General features: G+C 53.1%; 1 protein-coding gene across 3 annotated transcripts in view; it reads right to left on the bottom strand.

The window, feature by feature from the left end:
* Positions 1–1,063: 1,063 nt before the first annotated feature.
* The window catches only part of zeb1b (zinc finger E-box binding homeobox 1b), a 77,707-nt gene continuing 58,880 nt past the window's right edge, over positions 1,064–19,890 (bottom strand). For 2 of the 3 annotated variants that reach the window (XM_058060057.1, XM_058060055.1), the window contains 7 exons: positions 12,506–12,649; positions 7,879–8,040; positions 7,093–7,295; positions 6,702–6,807; positions 4,657–6,386; positions 3,985–4,174; positions 1,064–3,811 (listed from right to left, as the gene is read on the bottom strand). In XM_058060057.1, coding sequence (XP_057916040.1) covers positions 3,288–3,811; positions 3,985–4,174; positions 4,657–6,386; positions 6,702–6,807; positions 7,093–7,295; positions 7,879–7,978 — 2,853 coding nt within the window. In that variant the 5' untranslated portion in view covers positions 7,979–8,040; positions 12,506–12,649 and the 3' untranslated portion in view covers positions 1,064–3,287. The remainder of the gene's footprint in view (positions 3,812–3,984; positions 4,175–4,656; positions 6,387–6,701; positions 6,808–7,092; positions 7,296–7,878; positions 8,041–12,505; positions 12,650–19,890) is intronic. The other variant, XM_058060056.1, reaches the window with a different exon arrangement.

Raw genomic sequence — 19,890 nt, forward strand, 5'->3', positions numbered from 1 at the left:
ATCATTCATGGTACTGATTCTCTGTGGCCTCCTAACAACGACAGTCAATTTAAATCAACTTTACATCAACTCACACGGCCGGCAAAAAACGCTATTCCTTGGTGAGAGTCAACGTTTTATGTCGTAAGTTAACAAAATAATACAACTTGTAACATATGTGTACACACCTGAGTTACGAGTCGGGGGGGGCGGGGCGTCGAACGCAGGGCCAACTGGGCGTGTAGAAACTTCCAACTTGACGCACCACTCCGGGTAGAAACACACTCTACGTTAATAGTTCCGGGGTGAACTATGTCGTAACCCGCTAACACTACGAAGCTACATCAAATATTCTATCGTGATAAAAGTGATAATTCCACATCATAAACGTGTGCGTGTGGATGGCTGTGCCCTGAATAAATCATCTGAGCTCTTATGATTGAAAAGTCGCTAAAAATGGCGTTCAGCCAACAGAAAGTAGATCCGGCCTCCACGTGTGAAATCAGAAACGACAGGAAGTCACTTTATGGGCGTACAGTGGGTTTGTCCACTACTGCGATACGTCAACGTCGCCGCCATCTTGGATGGGTCAAGGCTGCTGTAAATGAATACAGTCAATGTACATACTTTGATAAAGCGCCTTTCTACAAGTTCATTCCTCTCGTTTATGGACAGGAGTTAACTTCAAAAATGGTCTATTTTAGAGAAGTTTGCGGTGGGAATCTTTTCTCTGTAACACCAAACAACCAACATACATTGTGGTCTCCATGTCCAGGGATACTTAACGCTGGCTAACGTTAGCTTCAGGCTAGGCGGAAGGTCTTTGATGGACGACATCCTCTTGCTGCTTAAGTGTTTTCACTCTTGTCCTTTCAATGTTCCCAAATTTGCTTTTCCTCAACTTTTGTTTTCCCATCATGATGATGATGATGATGATGATGATGGTCGACCTAAATAGGCTTTGAATCATTTGACAATATTTTTATGATGGCGACAATTCCCATGGGAAAACCTTTTTCCACAGACGGTGTGACACTTCCCTAAAAGGTCAGACGAGCAGTGACATCACCACAAAGGCAGAGGCTGGTATTTGGTGTCTTTTATTGTGAGATGGGGGGGGGAGACATAAAAAAAACAAGAAAAAGGCAAAGAAAGAGCTAACGGTGTTAAGATATAAAAGTGGGCGTGGTCTTGGCAAGGACGCGGAAAGAAAAGGAATGGACTCTCCTCCTGTCTTTGGGTGGTTAGGGCTGACCTGGAATACGACACATTCATGCTTAACATGTTATTTGATGAGCAGACATCAGGTTGCTTCAGTGGCTTCTTCCTACACGGGAAACTCCAGCAAGGTGAGGGCGGATGCTAACAAGTCACAGCTTCCTAATTGTCACGCTTGCATGGGTGCTTTTGTTTAGAAAAATCTTTTCCCCATACTAAAATATATTATCGTATTAATACAAACTACAGTCTTGTACACTACACCATGAAATAAATAAAGCATCAAGAAATGTAAAAAATAAGACACATAAATAGAAAAGTTGGCGATGACCTAACAGACATACCCATCTCTTTTTTGGGGGTGGGGGAGGGGGGGGGGGGTGGGGGTAATACTGCAACTGCTGCATAACATACAGTACACACACATACACACACGCGCACACACACACACACACACACACACACACACACACACAGGAAGAGAGCAATACAAGATAACACTGACAGGTTGTGTTGTTACCTGAAGACACGTGAGTGATTGTGTAAAAAGCAACACAACCACCTTCCAAGAGTCGTACGTACAACGTTAAGTCCAGCATAGAATATGCTCTACTAGATTCTACTGGTGACTGGCTGACCTGGGATCCTGGCTGCTAGCGCTGCACAGCTATATTCAATGGCACTTTTTCTCTCCTTTTTTGCATAAGGCTCGGAAGGTGGGGGCCGGGGGGTGGGTCCTCTATAGAAGAATAAAAATCTAATTCTTTGACATTTGTGGAAGATGCCCATTCGCTCTATCGGCCGCTTTGGAGAAAAGCCACACAGCGACCTCGAACACACCGTCAAGCTGTGATGAGAGCCACACATCATCATCGTCATGACGATACGATGGAGACCGCAGGCTTGGGTCGGGAGCGCTGGAAGTGGTCTATTCCTATTCTGTTGGGTGCTTTTATTTTGTTGTAATGTTGGTCATGCCGGCCTTGGAGCGGCCATTCATGAGTTCACGAGCATTTTGTGTGCGGCTTTTGGGGTCCATGCATGTTCCTGTTTCCACCCCCCACGGGGACCTGTAGATCTGCCTCGTGGGTGCCGCCTCGGTAGGAGGCCTCGGGGAAGACCCAGGACCCTGGCCTGAGAACTCCTCGGGATCAGCTGCTTAGGGCTGCTGCCCCCGCGACCCCCGACCTCAGATAAGCGGTAGAAGGATGGCTGTGCCGCCTTGCCTTCCTCTTTATTTTGGATACTTTTTGCTATTGAATGTGTCGCTGTGTGTGTGTGTGTGTGTGTGTGTGTGTGTGTGAGCTTATGATTTGTTCATGAACAAAGACTCCATCGGTTGAAGCGCCAGCCAGTAAGGTCCCACCAAAGTACCTTCCCTGGCCCAGCACGTGCATGCTAAGCAAATATGTCACCACTTTGCTTCCATGGTTACAATAAAACTCTTCTTGCCACAGAAAAGCAACATTGCATGAATAAAAGTGTAAAATGCGAGAAAAAACTGTAAAAAGTTTCAAATTCCGAGTAGAGAAAATAGTTTGAGAGAGAAGAGAATAAAAGTGTTTTGTGATTTTGGTTCCTTCCTCATCCAGCGGCGTACATGCTAATCAGCTAAACAGCAAGCTAGCCAATGAGCATCCGTCCTGAAATGTCAAAGGCAAACAGGAAATGGCTGCAAAGACCCGTCATCTCTCCGATGTTTTGATTCCTAAGGCTGCCGATCGACACCAGCGCAGCAGAGAAGAAGAATACTGAAGGGTAGAAAAGTTGGATTCTTCTAGTGCATTTCTTCATCTTTTCTTCATCGTTTGTTCATCGTTTGTTCATCATTTGTTCATCATTTGTTCATCATTTGTTCATCATTTGTTCATCAATACTGCTTGGGTGGCTTGGCAATAAAAGCGTCTTCAGCGCCCGGGTTCAAACAAGAGTGGTCAAATTAGTAACACTGATAAAAACAAAGCCTTTTAGTCAGAAAATAAACTTTCCTTCCTTCCTCCTCGCCTTCTCCTTTGTACACACGCCTTTCCTGCGGAAAAGCGTTTTTTCAGGCACACCTGGGTTTCTACGCGTCGGGGTCCGCCCCTCCTTTAGTCTCCTTCGTCCTCGTCTTCGCACGTCTTTCTCTCTCCCGCGGCGCCTCCCGTCACCTCCGTCTCCTCCCGCCTCCCGTCTTCCTCCTCCGCGTCTCCCGTGTTCTCCGCCTCGTCTTCCTCCCCCACCTGCACCACCTGGATGTCCTTCACGTCGACCGCCCCGTCCTCCTCCTCCTCCTCAAACTCCTCCTCAAACTCCTCGCTTTCTTCGTCCTCCCTCGCGCTGCTCCCTCGCTCGTCCGAGTCCACCTGGAAGGCCACCAGGCGGGAGTCCGGCGCCGGGCCCGGGATGTCCCCCTCGGGACTGTCCCGGCCCCGCCCTTGGCTGGGAGACTCCTTCTTGCAGTAGGAGTAGCGGTGGTTCATGTGCTGCGAGTAGGAGCCCGAGTGGGAGAAGCGTTTCCCGCACTTGTCGCACTGGTAGGGCTTCTCCCCCGAGTGGAGGCGCATGTGTTCGATGAGGTGGTGCTTGTGTTTGAACGCCTTGGTGCAGATGCTGCACTCGTGTGGTCGCTTCCCTGTCCGCAAAAACACAACATGATTAGCTCACGCGCCATCGCCCGCCGATGCACGGAACACGCGGACTCTTACACCAAATAGATATTGCTAAACCTAGCTAGAAATCCTAAAGATACTGTGGATTGTATATTGTGTATTGTATATTGTGTATATTGCCCCCCCCCTCCCATACCTGTGTGTTCGTATTTGTGTCTGAGCAGCGAGCTGCTCTTCTGGAAGATCTTGTCACAGAGGTCGCAGGCGTACAAGCCGCCCTCCGTCTTCTTCATCTTCTTCCTCAGAGGGCCCGAGTCCGAGTCGTTGTGCTCCTCCGTGCCCTCCGTGCCCTCCATGCCCTCCAAGCCGGCGTCCTGCTTCTCTTCCTGGGAAAAGCCAAAGGAAAAGCAGAATGTGAATGCACCATCTTTAACGTTATTAGAGCCCTCTCGGCTTAAAATAACACCCCTATAGTCAGCTGTGCCGCCTGTATCATGTGATGTGTTCCAATGTGAAACCTCAGCTAGACCACGGGAGTGTCTTAGCAGACATGACCACAACACAAGACAGAAAGAGGACTCAAAGACCTCCAGCTAGATGAGGGCAGACAGAAAGCGAGTTTTAGCTTGGCGTGTGTTCCAGTATCCGTGTGTCTGGTGCTTGTGTGTCTCAGGCAACATTACAGACACCACATATCATCAGGTCTATCTGGACTTCCCTGGAAAAACGTCATGCTGGAAAATGGGATGAACCTTCATTGGGTGAACAACGTGTGACGTGCTAAAATATGCTAGCAGAGCGTGTCCAACCTACGACATCGGAAAGATGACTAAGCCACACCCAGCCCGGAGGCCCGTGTGATACTGACCTTGATACCGTTGAGGTGGATGGTCTCGTGGGCGTCGGCCCCGGCGGGACTGCCGGCGCTAGTGGTGTAGGTGTACGCCAGCTGAGGGATGAGGATGGTCTGCTTGTTGGCGGCGGTCAGGGCCCTCAGACATTGCATACGGCCCTGGTCGGCGATGGCCACCAGCGCGGGGAGCTGGGCGGTCACGATATTGAGGGGGTTGGCACTCGGGGGGGCGGCGTACAGTGCAACAGGGCTGGCGCCCAGGGACGAGAGTGGCGATGCGTCTTTCTTTGTGCAAGTTAAGTTCAGAGGTTCCTCCTGATTGGTGCGGACAGAGAAAAGGGGGGGGTGGGTGCCGGCTTTGACACCCGCGGTCCCCGTTTCCTCCTTGTCGGGCTTTGGCAGCGACAGGTCCAGGGGCGCGTCGGGGATCTGAGGGGGCCGGTCTTCAAGGCCTTTCAGGCTTAGTGGCAAAGGGGAGGCCGGGGCGCCGTGGGGGCCGTTGAGCTCCGCCGGGGAAGCTTCAGTGGGACTGTCACGAGTCGCAGAAGGACTCGCCGAGTTCAGACCTTTCCCCTGGACCGGAGACACCACACGGCCGGTATCATAGGCTTCGTCTTCCTCCGAAGGAGGCGTCGGTGCGCCGAGCGATATCTGACCCTCCTGCATTTTGTCAAACCACCTTTTGACCACGTGGACGGGCAGGCTGACCGAGTCGGAGATCTTGGCCAGCTCGTCCTTGGTGGGCTCGGCGTTGAGGGCAAAGTAGGCCTTCAGCAGGGACAGAAGGTTCTTGGGCTGGTCGCAAAAGCCCCCCTCTGACAGCAGGGCAGCGACGGCAGACTCTCCTCCATTCAGCCTGAGCGCCTCCTTCTTGCAGTGCTTGAGGGCATGGAGCGCCTCCAGCGCCACGTCTCCGGCGGGACAGCTGTCGCATAGGAGACAAGTCTTAGTGGTTTTATCCTCTTCTTTCATTTCAGCGGCCCTCACGCCCTTGATGGTCAGATCTTCAGGGAGCTTCTGACACTTGAAGGCCTCGGTGCTCGGCTGACCGGAGAATGGCTCAGACTCCTTCTTCAGGTTTTGGGCCGTGAGCTGGCCCTGGTTGGGCTCCAAGTTGTAGTTGATGATGATTTTCGCATTCCCATCCTGACCCACGATGGGCAAGCTGATGGCCGAGATGAGCTGCTGCTGGGAGGGGTGGATGGTTCCAGTGGTTAGCCCCAGGGCGGCCTGACCCGGCTGGCCTTTGGCGTTGCTCTCCAGGACCTGGCGAATCACGCTTCCGTCCACGGCCACTTTGAGGGCGTTCTGCAGGTCGGCGATGTTGATGCTGATGGGAGACATCAGCCCCACGGTGGGCAGGACCACGGCCTGCACGGTGCCCTGCAGGGGGGCGCCGGCCCCCCCGTTGTACATCCCGCCGTTCACGGCAGCCACGGCGGGGGACGTCATCACCGCCGCCTTGTACTCGTAGTCGGGCGGCTCGCTCTTGATCTGGTTGAGGGGCAGCTGCTCCTGCAGCGGCTTGCTGTGTTCCAGCTTCTCGCGGATTTGGGCGCGGAGGACGGACGGCGAGGTGGGAAGGATGGGGGGCGGAGCCTGGCCCTGGCCTTTGCTGTTGCTCAGACGCGGTCTGCCGTTGACCGAGATGAGACTGATGCACTTCTTGCTGCTGATGTGCGAGCTGTACGAGCCCGAGTGGGAGAAGCGCTTCTTGCAGTTGGAGCACTCGTAGGGTTTCTCTCCTGCACGGACAAAGACGGGAGAAGGCAAACATCATTGGGCGTCAAGCGGCGGGCGAGGTGGCGAGCGAGGCGGAGAGCGAGGCGGCAAGCGAGGCTCCGAGCGCCACCACGGAAAAACTCTCATGCGTTTGGCTGAAGCTGTGATGACGGAGTTGGGAAATGCCCGTCTTTAATTGCTCGGCCATCATGCTAAGAGGAACGGTTATGGCACATTAACGACGTGCAGCCTGCACTAAAAACATGACGCACAATTATGGCCAATTATAGACACACACACACACACACTGCCATGGCGACTGAGGTTGGTCCACTCACCGCTGTGGATGCGTAGGTGCTCCTTCAGATGGTGCTTGTACTTAAAGGCTTTGCCGCATTCGGTGCACTTGAACTTGCGATTGCCTCCCGTCTGCGTGATGTGGCGCTGTTGGAGCAGGCGAAACAAACGATGACAACACGACCTTTCAACCGCCACTAATTCATGTCATCAATCCATCCAGGGCAAAAGTTCATGTATCATGTTGGGGGTGACCGTTACACCAAACATGGAGAACCCATCTCCTTCAGGATGAGATGGGATGCTCAAATGCTTTCTAGTCATTATCCTTCATTCAGGGAAACATACACACATCATGACGACATATCCTAATCATAACCAAAGATGCAAACATTTATTGATCTTGGGAAGGTCAGCAGATGTTAGCGTTACCTGATCCCTTCCCGGCTTGTGGGCCGTCATGTGTCTCTCCAGTTGTGCGCGATGTGCAAAGGTGTAGCTGCACTCGGGGCAGCTGAAGCATTCCTCCGTCTTCTCGTGCCGGTACTTGATGTGCTCCTTCAGGGAGCTGTAGCGCTTGTAGCCGCGTGCGCAGTAGGGACAGGTGAGGAGCTGCGAGAAGGAGTCGGGCGTTCCTGGACGCGATGAAGGACAACAGGTCAGTCATGACATGTGGCTTGCAGGCCAACGGGTAAGCACCGCCCACTTGATGACTTTGTCACCTTCCTAACGTGTTCATTCCAAAGACACTCATGGACACGGATCCCAAGTAGGAAGAGTGGGAGGAGCCAGCCACGTATGAAAAAGACATTTTTCCACCATTCACTGGCGGGCGCTGGTGCCGTACGCTAGCGTTCCCACTACACCCCCACATGGCTAGTCGGAGCAGGAGAAGTAGGAGTGATCTCCATCAGCCTGTTGAAGCTGGCGCTGGTCCAACTCCCACACAGGTGAAACATTACTTAACAGGTCATGTATTAAGTTTCCCTGGAGCAGGTGAGGGCCTCGGGCTGGGAATATCCACACCTTATCTCGCAGGTAGCAGTGAGTCAGCTTGCACTGACCTTACAAATTTGTTCAGGTGTTGCTGACCCCCCCCCGCGTGGTCACAGGTACAGGTGACAAACCAAACAGCAGTGTGGGCGATGACGTGCCCGTGCGGACTTGGACCCAAGCACCGAAAGAGCATAGCGGTATGAAAGCATGATGGCAGCGTACCGTTTTCATCGGGAACGCTGGCGTCGGGAGTGCCGTGGCGTTGCAGCTCGTCCTCCGGGGCCTCGGGGTAAATGACGGCCGTGTCGCCTTGCTGAAGCATCTCCTCCACCAGGGCGTCTGTGCTGGCATCGTCCTCGCCGTCTGATACGCAATCTTCCTTCACTAGAAAGCAAACACACGCTGCTTAGACGCCAAGAGAACTTCCTCCTGATGCTTCTTCTCATATTTGTCTTTTTTTCTATTTTTCAAGACGGAGCTGCCTGTGAGGGCTTTCATGTTCAAGCGGCTTTGGTGAAGAAGTCCATCAACACTCATCCTGGTCCTGCCACATCTCAGATGAGCTGTAATGTGTCCTCCATGTGGAGCCCAACGGTGGGCATATGGGAATGGAGTATGTGTCCGCACCAGCCAAGGAGAGAGGATGCAGCAGAGCATGGTCAGTAGACCTGCTCATGCGTGCTGCCACCAAAAGCCAAGTCCAAGCTAGCTAGCATTGTCAACCCATGACAATGTGCTCTATGGAGAACGTCTGCATCAACCATGGTGCTGACAGACAAGAGCAGCTGTGTTGTCCTTGGAGATGCCAACAGGCGTCATCTCGCACTGCTTCCTCTGGTGAACCACAACCAAGCCATCTAACAACGAGCCAGCGCTCATTTGTTGCCGGGTTATTAGGAGCGCGGCACCTCCCACCCCCCACCAGGCATTACCCTGAGGTGGGAAGACTAGACACAAGCTCAGTGTGTACGTACGGTCCATCCCATCCCATACGGTCCCATCCCATCCCATCCCATCCCATCCCATACGGTCCCATCCCATCCCATACGATCCCATCCCATCCCATCCCATCCCATACGGTCCCATCCCATCCCATCCCATCCCATACGGTCCCATCCCATACGGTCCCATCCCATCACCTCAACACCCAAGCACCTCCACTCCAGTTTTCCTTCTTCTGTCAGTGAGCATAGTTGCACTGCTTCAACAGCTCTAATCTCTCCAAAAACTATCCTTATTATTCTTTCTTGGTTATTCTTGACATGATGACAGTCATGGACGTCATGAAGAACATCTGTAAAACGCCAACAACACAACAACACATGACAGAAGCTAGTGTAGATGTTTAGATGTTGATGTACATTTGAAAGGTAGTATTTTTCCATTTTTCCATGGTTTCCATCTTGGTCCGCATGGTTCATGTTGCACGTCTGCAGCTCCACCGCATGGACCTTCTGTGCTAAAAAAGAAAGTGGATAAACCTGCATGGATGTTGTGATGTTGTGTGTTGCTGCTGAATCCACCCCCCCCCCCCACACACACACACCTCCAGGCTCCCAAAATGTTGCGCTTGTGTGTGAAGTGCTGTCCCAGCAGGGGGTGCGGGGGAAAAGGTACGATGAGTTCTTGTTTTGGCTCCTCTATGCCGAGCGGGGAGCAAGGCCGGGGGGGCTTGGCGGCCACGCTGGGGCGGCTCCGCGTTATCAAGGCCGCCTCCCCTGACGTGACGCGGCCCGTTTATGTGCTGACACAGAAATGGAAACGCACTGCAGCACAAAACTATCTCGCCACAAACATGCTGGCTTGCCTTTTCATGCCCGCGGAGCCTGGAGGGGCCACGACGCACGACTTAACTTGGCCACGACGCACCACTTAACTTGGCCACGACGCACCACTCGCTCGCACGACTCACTTGCAACTAGGCGACACCGCACCGCTTAACTTGGCCACGACGCCCGACTTAACTTGGCCACGCCGCACGACTTAACTTGGCCACGACGCACGACTTAACTTGGCCACGACGCACGACTTAACTTGGCCACGACGCACGACTTAACTTGGCCACGACGCACGACTTAACTTGGCCACGCCGCACGACTTAACTTGGCCACGACGCACGACTTAACTTGGCCACGACGCACGACTTAACTTGGCCACGACGCACCGCTTAACTTGGCCACGACGCACCACTCGCTCGCACGACTCGCTCGCAACTAGGCGACACCGCACCACTTAACTTGGCCACGACGCACCGCTTAACTTGGCCACGCCGCACGACTTAACTTGGCCACGACGCACGACTTAACTTGGCCACGACGCACCACTTAACTTGGCCACGACGCACGACTTAACTTGGCCACGACGCACGACTTAACGTGGCCACGCCGCACGACTTGCTTGCAACTAGGCAACACCGCACGACTTAACTTGGCCATGCCGCACCGCTTAACTTGGCCACGACGCACGACTTAACTTGGCCACGACGCACGACTCGCTCGCAACTAGGCGACACCGCACCACTTAACTTGGCCACGCCGCACGACTTAACTTGGCCACGACTCGCTCGCAACAAAGGCGACACCGCACAACTTAACTAGGCGACACCGCACGACTCACTCTTACCTTGGAAACACCTCGTAGCACTACCTTTGCTGCTTCAATGTGCTAGCTGGATGCTCACTGACACTGACAGGCCCATCAGCGGTACACGCTAGTGATTAGCATCCCCCCCCCCAAATATGTATGCCAATATGTCCATAGATGGCTACCATACAAAGGAGAAATATTCACACTTTCCTCACGGCAATAGCAGCAGACTACCTTCTTCTACGAGGGCGGCTTTCAAATAGCACTAGAGTGTTGGCGCCACCTACAGGACTATGACTAGATGACACCTTGGCGCCACCTACAGGACTATGACTAGATGACACCTTGGCGCCACCTACAGGACTATGACTAGATGACACCTTGGCGCCACCTACAGGACTATGACTAGATGACACCTTGGCGCCACCTACAGGACTATGACTAGATGACACCTTGGCGCCACCTACAGGACTATGACTAGATGACACCTTGGCGCCACCTACAGGACTATGACTAGATGACACCTTGGCGCCACCTACAGGACTATGACTAGATGACACCTTGGCGCCACCTACAGGACTATGAATAGATGACACCTTGGCGCCACCTACAGGACTATGAATAGATGACACCAAGCTGCTGGATCAATTCCCTTTGTTTCCCTCACATGAAGGCAGAAGGTCCAGTGGAGTACAAGTCATAGAGGACCTCCTGTATCGTCCTCCGTTCTAGATCTAGATTCCGGGTTCTGGATGTAGATTCTCCAGTCTACGTCCTGATGAATCCAAGACTCATCATGATGCCCCAGGACGTGGCTCTCCATTGGCTGGCCTGTTGCCGGCCTGTTTCGTCAGCTCTCAGGAGATTGTTGCCTTCCTGTTGCGGGGGGGGGGCTCGCCTTTACGCGCCCACCACGACATCACGCATGCAGGAACGCCGCATGAGACGACATGGCTACGTCACGCCATGCCATGGCTGTGTCAGCCTAGATGAATGATCTAGATGAATGATCATGCATCAACGTGGAGAAGCCTCTCTGATCCACCATGGTGGTTCTCTGAGGTGGACTCATGCTCTCCGAAAGAGAGAATCCTCCATGGCCGACACTCGCTCTACCTTTTCCTCCCCTGAATTAGTCAGCCTGATCTCCAGCTGCACTTGAATGCATCTCCAGCACAGCAGCGTGGAAGGAGGGAATGAGTAATGACAGCTAGCGAGGGGCCGTGATGCTAGCTATAGAATGGAGAGGAATGATTCACAACAGCGAGGGAAAAGACGGCAGGGATTGTAAAATAAAAACACGTAGCAGTGCCGCGGCCCCGCGACAAGGAAGGGGTGTCGAGGCGTTCATTTCCAGCAAACTGGGTTACACCGAGGAGAAGATTAGTGGGTGGCTGACACGTTTCAAGGCTGCGCCGAGGAGTGAAAAGCAGCAGGATCCTGAAGCAACAAAAAAGAAGAGGAGATGTTTGCTTTCCTGGAATTTCATCAGCCGGAGCAAAAGATGCTGCCTGATGTTGGCGTCGGAGGGAAACGTGGCGCACGTGAGCTGGAGAGACCCCATTACCACGCACGCTGGCGCAGAGTCCAACACAACCCCCGCCCTGCTGAATGTCAGCCTGTGGTTCCCGGACAGACATATTTCTGGCAGCCCGCCACCGATACATGTGGACCGCCACATTCGACGTGAAGCTGTGCCATTACTGGCTTCACGTATTCTGTCCACATGCATAGTCCGGAACATGTTCCACTTCCAGACTTGTAGATCTTCCTATTCTCTTCCCCAAGCTTCAAACACCCTCATCATTGTTATTGGGGGGCGGGGGGACATCTGTCCTTCCTTTGGGGGCAAGCCTGCTCTGACGTCACCCCCAAGCGGGTGGACAGCATGTGACAATGCCCACCAGTGTCAAGCTGCTCTGTGCTGGACTTTCCTGTGCTTGAAGGTCTCTCACTGCTGGCATTGTCTCGCTTTACTATCACGCTTCCTGTCTCACTTGGAAAGCTACTGCGTGTACTGCGTGTACTGCGTGTACTGCGTGTACTGCGTGTACTGCGTGTACTACATGCATGACAAGCAGTACCTTACAAAAGGAATCCGATCCAAAAGTGAAGACAATGAGTCATGAAAGTCAGACCAGATGATGTAAAGAACCCAACCAAGGACGCCCTTCCACACGTCCCCACTGGCTAACATGTTGGCGTGCGGATGGCGGCCAGGATGGTGCGATCACGCAGCCCACGACGGTGCAGCTGGTCTCACCTCGGTCCCAGGGCTCCCCGGGGTGCTCTTCGTCTGGCGGGGTGCTGTCGCAGTCCGCCAGGCTGCCCTCCTCCTCCACGATGTGCAACTTGTCCTCGTCGTCCGAGTCTGTGCCGGCCTCCACCGCATTGTTGTAGCCGATCACTGTGGGGGGGGGGACAGGAAGACCGTGTGACCATCTCGTTTGGGAAAAGTCCGACTGCTTTAGCGGCGCTGTCATTCCCAAACGTAGCAAATGAATGACCAAAAGGACCAAAAGTGCGACTGCAAAAACGTGTGGAAGCGCTACAAATACATGCTACTAGCTTACGTACGTAGCTACGCTATGTTTACAAATTATAAACAGGTGATGGAGGAAGAGGAAGAGTAATGACAGCGTAAGATATCATGGTTGCCACATTTACCAAGTAATGGATACTCTTTTTCTAAAAGCACCTGGCAACAAATCACCAGAAGAGACCTTTGGTGACCCCCCATGACAGCACGCATGGCTGCTATCAGGGGGCGCTGTTGGGCCCCTCCCCCGGGCGTCTCAGACTTGTTAGTGACATGAAGAGAAAGTTGACTTGTATTTTGAACCTCCTGGTGTTTGCCGCTCTTCGTTCCGGTGCGCCACGGCCCAATATGCCAAGTGGGCCAACTTTGGAAGCCGATGCCGGGCTGTGGAGCAGTGACCGTCGGAGGCCGGACACCAGATACTTAGGTCAGCAATTCCAGCTCCGCTCGCTCCATCACCACTAAATGATCAACTATCAGGCCGAGGAGAGGAAATCAATGAGCAGCAGCAGCGTTTGACACGGTGGAAAAACACGCAGGGTGGGGGCAAGAGGAAGAAAGCTTTGGTGGGAGGTGTTTGGTGTCCCTGCGCGGGGGCGGGGGCGGCAAATGGTTGGCAGTCTTGCGAGGCGAGCGCGTGTGCGTGTGTTCCAACAAGCAATGTCGCACCTAGCATGAACAAAGCCTGGTAGACCCTTCTGGCCGAGCAGGCCGGCTGTTTGGACAGCTGCCTTTATTAGCGCTAGCATGCTAACGCACGACAGCAGGACCGCTCCTACGCACGCCACAGACGACTCATGGCCAGGTGGAGGAGGCGACGCGCCCCGCCTGCTCCTCAACGCCGACTTTTACCTTCAGGAGAAGAAAGCGTGAAAGCACGGCGTGCGTGGCTAGTCCGTGACCTCTGGCCGCAGATCACACATTAGTCCTGGGCTCAAACATTCCATTGATTTTGCTAATGCGCCGCAATCAATGGCGGCTAAATAACCTCCACCAGACATGACTGCAGTACAGATATCCCAATTACCTGCACCCCCCCCACACACCCCCACCCACGCTCTCATGCGAGAAGATCCTCTTCATGCTTTGGAGCAACGCCTGGCCTGACTCAAGCTTCTTTGGCCAGGAAATGACCCTGCGCCCTGACATCTGCTGGAGGCCTCCACTTCCTGCTTTCTTCCCATGCCTTCTTTTATTCAAAAATACTTGGATTTTTCTGCTTTTGCCTTTGCCCATTAAATTTTATATATTTTTACAACATGCCGTGGGCCGCTGGAAATAACATCCACGGGCCACAAATGGTCACCGGGCCGCAGTTTGGCCACGGCTGTGCAGATTCTGATACTTGGTAGCGTAGCCTCCTTGTCCACGTTCATACCCTGGACCCTGACATCTGATGGAGACTTGGACTTGGCCTGGACCGCCACAGACACAGCTAGACCGCCACAGATACATTTAGACCAACACAAGTATTGTAGATTTAGCCCGCAACAGATACATTTACAAGACCACAAATGGATTGAGATGGCCACAAAGAGATCTGGTGCTTCTTGTTGATGAAGCCGTCATACCGGGACTGCGTGTGAGCGGGTGGTCAGCACAGCATCATCATCATCATCATCATCATCATTTCCTGTAGCAAGCGTGTGAAGAAAGCTTTCATCTTCTTGCCTTTCTCAAAGCATCCAAGTGTAGCGCTGCCTCGCTGGGGGAAGCCAAAGGCCGGCTTCCTTTGGCCGTTGTGGTGATATGCAGTACTACATGTTCTGCTACTTAGCTTATGCTAACACGGATGAAGTTGTGTGTGTATTTCCACTCGGTATGGGGGGGGGGGGCAGGCGTTCTCCCAGAGTACAGACCCTGCCGTCACAAAGTCTGCCCTTGCAAGTCCACAATGCTATTTTCTCAGGGAAGCCGACCACGACCAAAAGCCCAACGCCAAGCGAAGTCAAACAAAGCGCTTCCATCCAAACCACAAGCATGTGGTCTCAAGGTGAGGCGCCTCATTCAGCGCCGAGGTAAACGCCGCTATTCTGTTAAAACAACAGCCTTCCTTCCACGCAGGCAGAAGGTCAAGGAAGCCGTGATAAAAAGAATTGGGGATTTTTATGCTAGGCCGTTTTCTACTTTGTGTAGAGCGTCTGGCTTTGGGAAGTCAGCTGGAGACGTGGCCATACGTCCCCGACGGTAGATCTGCTGGATATGGTGCATCTATATATGGACTTCCTGGCTGGAAGACCACCTTGGCCTACAAGGACAGGCTCCGGTGGCCCTCCATCCATGCCACATTGTTTACAGAAAAGGAGCGCTTGATTTGCTCAGCTCAGCCATGGTACGGGTAACCTTTTCATAATTATTTTCTATGCTATGGGATTGATAACTCCTCACATCCTGGTGGCGCCGTGGTAGAGCATGTAGAAGGTTTCCCGTCCATCTTCCTCCTAGCAGTTGGTGAGGAAGACTTAGCGGCCAGCGGTTAAGCAGAGCTCTCGGAGTCCAAAGGCGAGTGCTCTTGTGTTTCTAATGACGCAGATCAAGGTCTTCCACAGCAGCTAATTGGCCTCAGCGGTTGCTCATCTCTGCTGTCAAGGAGCACCTCCATGATAAGAGCAGCGCTAATGTCTTCATCTGCATGGTGCTGATTGTTCGGAAAGGGCTTGACGGCCTTTTGTAGTCGCCCGACCTGCCGAGTCCCGTTCTTAACCAACCATCATTGGCCCTGCCAAAGCCGCCAAAATACCTTTGCTGCCAACGATGCCTCGTCTTTCTCCCTTCCACCGTGGCCGTGGGCGGGGGCGGGGGCGAGGTGGTGTTTAAATATCCACCCTGCCGCCGTGGTGCAGGTCTATATTAGGTTGCTGTAGCGCAGGGCTGTTGCATTTTAGGAGCAGGTGACTGGACATTCCTTCCTGTATTAGGCCTGACACTTCACTGTGGGGGAGTGCCGAGCAAGGAGAATTACAAGAGGGAGGGGGGCGAACGCTGCCAAATAACTCTCCAGCTGGAACATCTCATTACTTTTTACCTGCAACTTAAGCACGTTTGTCACGGCTGTCAGGGATTCAAACTCAACACTCCGTGTCCCCACGAGGGCCGCGCTCAAAATATGTCATCTTAATTGGCACTAATAAATAAATGACACGGATTCCTTCCTTTGTACATCAGGACCTGTCTGCACTTCATAAACATCTGATGGAGGCAACGTGCTCCGAGCTCCTGGCGCCTCCGCTATTGGCCAACGTTGGCCATTGTGGCGATACAAGTAGACCCCCTTTGTCCTACCTCTACATGAGGAAGGACTTAGCAGCCAGTGTGGGTCAGACCTTTAGGAAGGACTTAGCAGCCAGTGTGGGTCAGACCTTTAGGAAGGACTTAGCAGCCAGTGTGGGTCAGACCTTTAGGAAGGACTTAGCAGCCAGTGTGGGTCAGACCTTTAGGAAGGACTTAGCCAGTGTGGGTCAGACCTTTAGGAAGGACTTAGCCAGTGTGGGTCAGACCTTTAGGAAGGACTTAGCAGCCAGTGTGGGTCAGACCTTTAGGAAGGACTTAGCCAGTGTGGGTCAGACCTTTAGGAAGGACTTAGCAGCCAGTGTGGGTCAGACCTTTAGGAAGGACTCACTAGCCAGTATGGGTCAGACCTTTAGGAAGGACTCACTAGCCAGTGTGGGTCAGACCTTTAGGAAGGACTTAGCAGCCAGTGTGGGTCAGACCTTTAGGAAGGACTCACTAGCCAGTGTGGGTCAGACCTTTAGGAATGACTTAGCAGCCAGTGTGGGTCAGACCTTTAGGAAGGACTTAGCAGCCAGTGTGGGTCAGACCTTTAGGAAGGACTTACTAAGCAGTGTGGGTCAGACCTTTAGGAAGGACTTAGCAGCCAGTGTGGGTCAGACCTTTAGGAAGGACTTAGCCAGTGTGGGTCAGACCTTTAGGAAGGACTTACTAAGCAGTGTGATGCTGTCAGAGCAACGGCAAAGCAGAGGTCAGCGTGGCGAAGGCCTTGCGTTCGGCCATCAAGGTGTCAGTTCGGAGGTGAATGATGTGCGCACACTAACAAAAATGAGGGCAGAAGGTGGGGGTGGGGGACGGGGGGCAGGGTGGGAGGAGGAAGTGCTAATGGCTTAAAAAGACAAAGCTGGCCTGTCACCCACGATGCTCATCTGAAATGATGGGCGCCTCGGGGAGGGCGTGTCACCCAATGTCAGCACCAGACACGTAAAGATGGAGCGTTGGGACGGGCGGCACCCGATGCTTCTCCCACAGCACCCACAGCACCAGTCTGCGGTGGAGGGACAGGTGAGGAACCAAGAATAGAAATATTGGTGTCACACGCTAAAGGTCAGCTACTGATGCTGTTGTTTAACACGTCCCATCTCCAACCGCGCCAACACGCGATGATGTCATCCTACTGGACCTACAGGAAGATGGAGCTGTGGGTCCAGTGGGCGTGTCCCATGACGTGCATTCATGACTGCCTCTTTTCACCTGTTCCTCCCGTTAGACGGCAGAGAGCGGACAAAGACGTGTGTTCATGTCTGACGTCGCGCATGACAACCGGCCGTGTCCTCACTAATGTGACACTGGCATGCAAAAAAGTGCAGCTCTTCCCTTTTTGCAGCAATTCCTCTCCTTTGCAACATTTTTGACAACAGATGACCACACAATGTCAACTCAGTCCCAAGACTCCCGAGGGCAAACATCCCGGACACCCCCTGACACACGCAGTGCATAATAAAAGCGTCCGCCCCGGGCTAACGCTAGCTGTCACACTGGAGTCTTGTTGGACATGTGATGCTGGAGACACAGGGTTAATGGCCTCAACTTGCACCCACAAAAGATCTTTTGTCACCTCTCTCCTTCGCCCATGTGATCAGGGAGGGCTGAGCGACACCCCCCGTCCCCCAGCCCCCATCCGCCCGCCAGAGCCGCTATAGAATTCCAACAGTAAACATGGCATATTATTCTATTCATTGTGTTTTACTTGATGAACCGTCTACCAACATTCCGACATTCCACTCAGCTCCGGCAAAGGCCACTAACTGTACAGTATGTGGGGGAGGGGGGCAGATGTCCCCAAAAATTCATTTATTGTGGCCACAACATCAACACCATCAACACCATCGACACCTTCTCATTGCTATTGTTGCTATTGTTACGGCGTGCATGTGGGCGTGCACGTGGGCGTGCACATGGGCGTGGTCAACGTGGCCTCATGCCACGGCAGAAAGTGACCAGACAGGCGGCAGGTCGAGGTGCCGCCGTATTGACCGATGTATGGATTCGGTTGGTCGGTGCGGGCGTGCACGTAGCGTGCACGTGGCAGCCAGCGGCCCGGGAGACCATTAGTCCACCACATGGGAATTTGACGGGCGTATTGACCATCACACTGGGGCCATTGATTGGCACGGATCTCTCTCTCTGTCCTACAAGAGGCATCCATGATCTATGTTACGCCCCTTGACTTGGGTCTTGGGTCTTTATTCACTTGGGTCAAGTACTATGAACAAATACTACACGTCCAAGAGAAGATATTGCAACCTATTTCTACTATGATACACTCTTCTGTCACCTTCAGCGCCATAGTGGTCCTACAGCCAGAAGCTAGTCCAGGTATGCCATACGCCATAGTACACCATAGTACACCATAGTGGTCCTACAGCCAGAAGCTAGTCCAGGTATGCCATACACCATAGTACACCATAGTACACTATAGTACACCGTAGTACACCATAGTACACCATAGTACACTATAGTACACCATAGTACACCATAGTATACCATAGTGGTCCTACAGCCAGAAGCTAGTCCAGGTATGCCATACACCATAGTACACCATAGTACACCATAGTACACTATAGTACACCATAGTACACCATAGTACACCATAGTGGTCCTACAGCCAGAAGCTAGTCCAGGTATGCCATACACCATAGTACACCATAGTACACCATAGTACACCATAGTACACCATAGTACACTGTAGTACACCGTAGTACACCATAGTACACCATAGTGGTCCTACAGCCAGAAGCTAGTCCAGGTATGCCATACACCATAGTACACCATAGTACACCATAGTACACCATAGTGGTCCTACAGCCAGAAGCTAGTCCAGGTATGCCATACACCATAGTACACCATAGTACACCATAGTACACCATAGTGGTCCTACAGCCAGAAGCTAGTCCAGGTATGCCATACGCCATAGTACACCATAGTACACCATAGTACACCATAGTACACCATAGTACACCATAGTGGCCCCGCAACCAGAGGTTAGTCCCCAGCGGCATGCTGCTTTGGAGCTGCTGAGGGAAGAGGAATGTAATACTGGGATTCGTACTCCCACAAATGCAAATCAGGTTTCAGATAATGTGATGACACCACGCTCTCGCTCATCGCCGAGTCCATGCCTTCGTGGCCAGATGCAGATGTTTGTTTTCCAAGACGCCCCGGCCAACAGGGTGGAGCCCAGTGCTGTCATTGGACTGGACTCCCATGTGATGTCATGAGTGGCGTACGCTAATTAGGCAGGGAACATCCAGATGTTCTCTCTCGTTCACCAGGAGCACGCCAAGCAACGCCTTCAGCCAAACCTGGAACACCACCTTCTCCCAACAAAGCGCCCGGGGGCGGGCCAGGACACCCCCACCCATCACGACACCTTCCCTGACTGACACTGCTGACGTCATCGGTCACGCTTGGAAGTGGGGGAGGACTTTGTGGGCCAGATGAGGCGGGGGGGTGGGGGGGGGGGGGGGGGTCATGCGGGAGCGCTTTGCTGCGCTGGGTGAAATGGGTCATGATGGGGAATTCCACCGCATCTGGCCTTCCTGCTGCAAAAGGAAAGACAAAGCCAGCCAAGTATGTCATCTGACACGGACTCGAACATTCTACACATCATCCACGAGCAGCAGCTGCTCTGGAAGCACACCTCCTTGGCCCGACGTCAGCGTGACATCCACACGGCAACGTACGCCACGCTGCACACGGCGGCTTTCATGAGCTGGCCGTCTGGAGAGGTCCCGCCGTGCCATTGGTTGATGCTAGCCCTGTACGCGGACAGCACACACACACACACACACACGCACACGCACACACACACACACACA

Source organism: Doryrhamphus excisus, chromosome 21, assembly GCF_030265055.1.
Source record: "Doryrhamphus excisus isolate RoL2022-K1 chromosome 21, RoL_Dexc_1.0, whole genome shotgun sequence".
NCBI classification, from domain to species: domain Eukaryota; kingdom Metazoa; phylum Chordata; class Actinopteri; order Syngnathiformes; family Syngnathidae; genus Doryrhamphus; species Doryrhamphus excisus.